Genomic DNA, 2904 nt, shown 5'->3' with positions numbered 1-2904 from the left:
CCTGCTTGCTGTCTCAAATACTCCCCACCAAGAAAAATGCTTTCCTACTTCAGCTATATCTGTTCCAGTATTGTTCAGGGGCCAATGCCATATGGACCATTGTGACAACACAACTGTTGGGTAACACACGGCAGAAACAGCTTATGCTCGCACCGTGCCTGAAAAAAGGTCCGTATAATCACGTGTCCTGGGAATTCTCAATTGTATCCAAGAACAAAGGGTAGGAGGCAAAAAGCTTCAAGATACAAAACATACAACAAAAATACTAACTTAGGATATCTTTCTAGTTTATTATCCAGCCACATAACATTCTTAAGTTTTCAAAAATGACTGCAGGTTCAATCTGTACAACTGGATCTGAGAACTGATCTAGTTTTTAAGAACCCAAAATCCAACCTCAGCAACAAACTACAGAGCAGGAGCAAAATACTACAAAATCATTGATCATTATAAAATCCTCCCATTCTTACTAAAAACACAGCCTGGACTGTGTATCTGAGCAGCTGAAAGGAACATGAAAAACCACTATCAGCACCTGACATTGAGACATTGTTGAGGAAAAGCCAACTGATAGTTTTTGGAAAGCTCACTGTTGTAGAGGTAAATGTCTCTGTAAATACTGAGGCATCACAGCCAGCAGAACTGGCTGAGCTGATCACTACTGCAAGCAGTGCACTCCTGTAAAGGCAATCCCTGTTGTGATACTGTGCTTTTTTCCTTTGGAAAGATGAGTGGTTTGCTCCCTGTTTATTTTCAAACCTAGGGCTGTAAGTGTATTAATTTTTTACTCTAAATAAACCACTTTTCAGCTCCTTTCACTTATTAAAGTGAATGAAAATAAGTTAGTCAATAATTTAAAAAGTAAATTAATCATACGATTTTTTAGTTCTCTGTTCTCATAATGAAAATAACAGCAGAATAATTATGTCCCAGATTTTCAAGACAGTTGACATTTTTTTCTTAAGTACACTAGAAAAAAGACACTCAGCATCTGGTTTTGTCATATACCTTGTTATTTTATCTGTATGTGAAAAAGTGCATAGTGTAAGGATAGGCAAATTTCTTTCTCCACAAAGTTTAGTTTCTCTAAGCTGCAGATGTCAAAAGCTCATTAAAATTAATTTCTGAATATTTCATGCTGCCTTTTAATTTAGAATGGTCATATTTTACCAAGATATTTTAATTGAGCATAATCCAAAATTCAGTTGTGTGTTAGAGGTAAAATCCATGTCCCAGAGATTCCAGTTCTCTCTGCCTAAAACAATAAAAATCATTAGAACGACTTATCCCTGCCATGTAAGAACAAACTGCATAAGATGCTTAAGAAAAGAAGAAAAAAAATCCCAAAGCCAAGACTCTCTAAACTCTGCTATTTCTCTTTTTACTACCAGTTTCATTATATCCTAATTAGAAACCTACCAGATTTTGAAAAAGCAATTTTTTTATCATACACTGTTAAAACATTCCATGATCAACACTCCCTCTGACATGTACTAACAGTTTATAGTTAACAGAACACCAAATCTTGAAAATACTTCACCTCATCAAAGCCAGCAGCTTGTAAGTCTTGCAGCATTTGTCGATTAACTTCTGATGTTCCTTTGACAGCTGAGGTGGTTTCGTTTGCAAAAGGCAGAAGTGAGTTTCTTATCTCCTGCAAAACTTTATGATATGTTACAAATTTGGGGGGATTTCGGCCTTGTCTAGGATCTTCAGATAACATTTTGCCCATGCTGTGATCAGCTTTAGCAGCATCTGATGGTTTAGGTAAATTCCTGAGGCTCTCTCGTATTTCCTGTAGCATCTGCTGGCTGCTGCCAGTATAGTTACTGGCAGGAAAAGTCTTAGGCCTCATTTGTCTATAACCTTCTGGCTTCTCACTTCTCTTCATGAAAACATGTATATATGCAACCTCCACTAAGGACTCGCACACACCAAAATTCAAGGAAGACCAGCTGGTAGTTTCAGAACTTGTGAAAGCAGTCGTTCCTCACTATGAAACCGTGGTTCCTGTAGTGCTGGAGTTTCTCACAACACAAAATTGCCGTCCTGTTAACAAAATTAAAAAATCCCGTTACATGTGCAGCAGTGAAAAAGTTCACAATGCAGCACTGGTGGCAGTGAAACATTCACATGCAGCACTGCCTTCACAGTTACTAAAAGCATGATAAGCAACTTCTTCAGGCAGTCTTTACTCAACCTAATCTACAAACCGTGTTGGGTTTCTAACAGCCCATTAAAAAAAAATGGTTTAGGTGCCTAAAGTCCAAACTGTCCTGAATTGCAAGGATGTGGAGAGAGTAAATAGGGACTCACTGTGGTGGACAAAGCTTTCAAGAGCAGATAAGAATTGCTGCATGTGCTACCCCATCACAGGTTCTCTGCCTTCACTCTCTGCAGGGTCCTGACTCTGTTAATCACCTATGATCTCTCCATCAACACTTTCAAAGCTGAACGTACCAAGTCTACTATCTAGTTAGCTCAGCTTTGGACCAAATACCCCCACTGTTCAACAATTATGAACAAGCTCCACAAATAGATGGAAGTGAGAAGCAAAAAATACACCAGTGAGAGTAAGTAATTATCATTATTTTATTCATTCTTTAGCACTCATATATGTAAAAAGTTAACACTTGCCTAGCTCATCACACACAACTTTGATTTCTTGTACCATCTGCCATTTAAGCCTATTTAAGGATTCAATTTTCTAAGTTTGTCACAGTCCCATCACTTGAGTCTCCTTGAACAACTCCTTGCCAATAGTTAAGTAATTTTAGAATTTATTTTATGTAAGGGAAGATGAGAGCAGAGGGAAAAAGCAAATAAAGTTTCATCAAGCCTTTTTACTGTAAAATTGTTTGACAACTCAAGCATCAAATTCACTGAGAGCATAACTGTGACATT

General features: G+C 37.6%; 1 protein-coding gene across 1 annotated transcript in view; it reads right to left on the bottom strand.

Moving 5' to 3' along the window:
- LATS1 (large tumor suppressor kinase 1) overlaps positions 1-1891 on the bottom strand; it is a 15102-nt gene extending 13211 nt beyond the window's left edge. The window contains exon 1 of the mRNA XM_009999971.1: positions 1541-1891. Coding sequence (XP_009998273.1) covers positions 1541-1891 — 351 coding nt within the window. The remainder of the gene's footprint in view (positions 1-1540) is intronic.
- Between the last annotated feature and the right edge of the window lie 1013 nt (positions 1892-2904).

The sequence above is a fragment of the Chaetura pelagica genome, unplaced genomic scaffold (assembly GCF_000747805.2).
Source record: "Chaetura pelagica isolate M959 unplaced genomic scaffold, ChaPel_1.0 scaffold135, whole genome shotgun sequence".
Classification (NCBI taxonomy): Eukaryota; Metazoa; Chordata; class Aves; order Apodiformes; family Apodidae; genus Chaetura; species Chaetura pelagica.
Note: the sequence above shows the minus strand (reverse complement) of the source record. Positions and strands in the feature narration are given on the sequence as shown.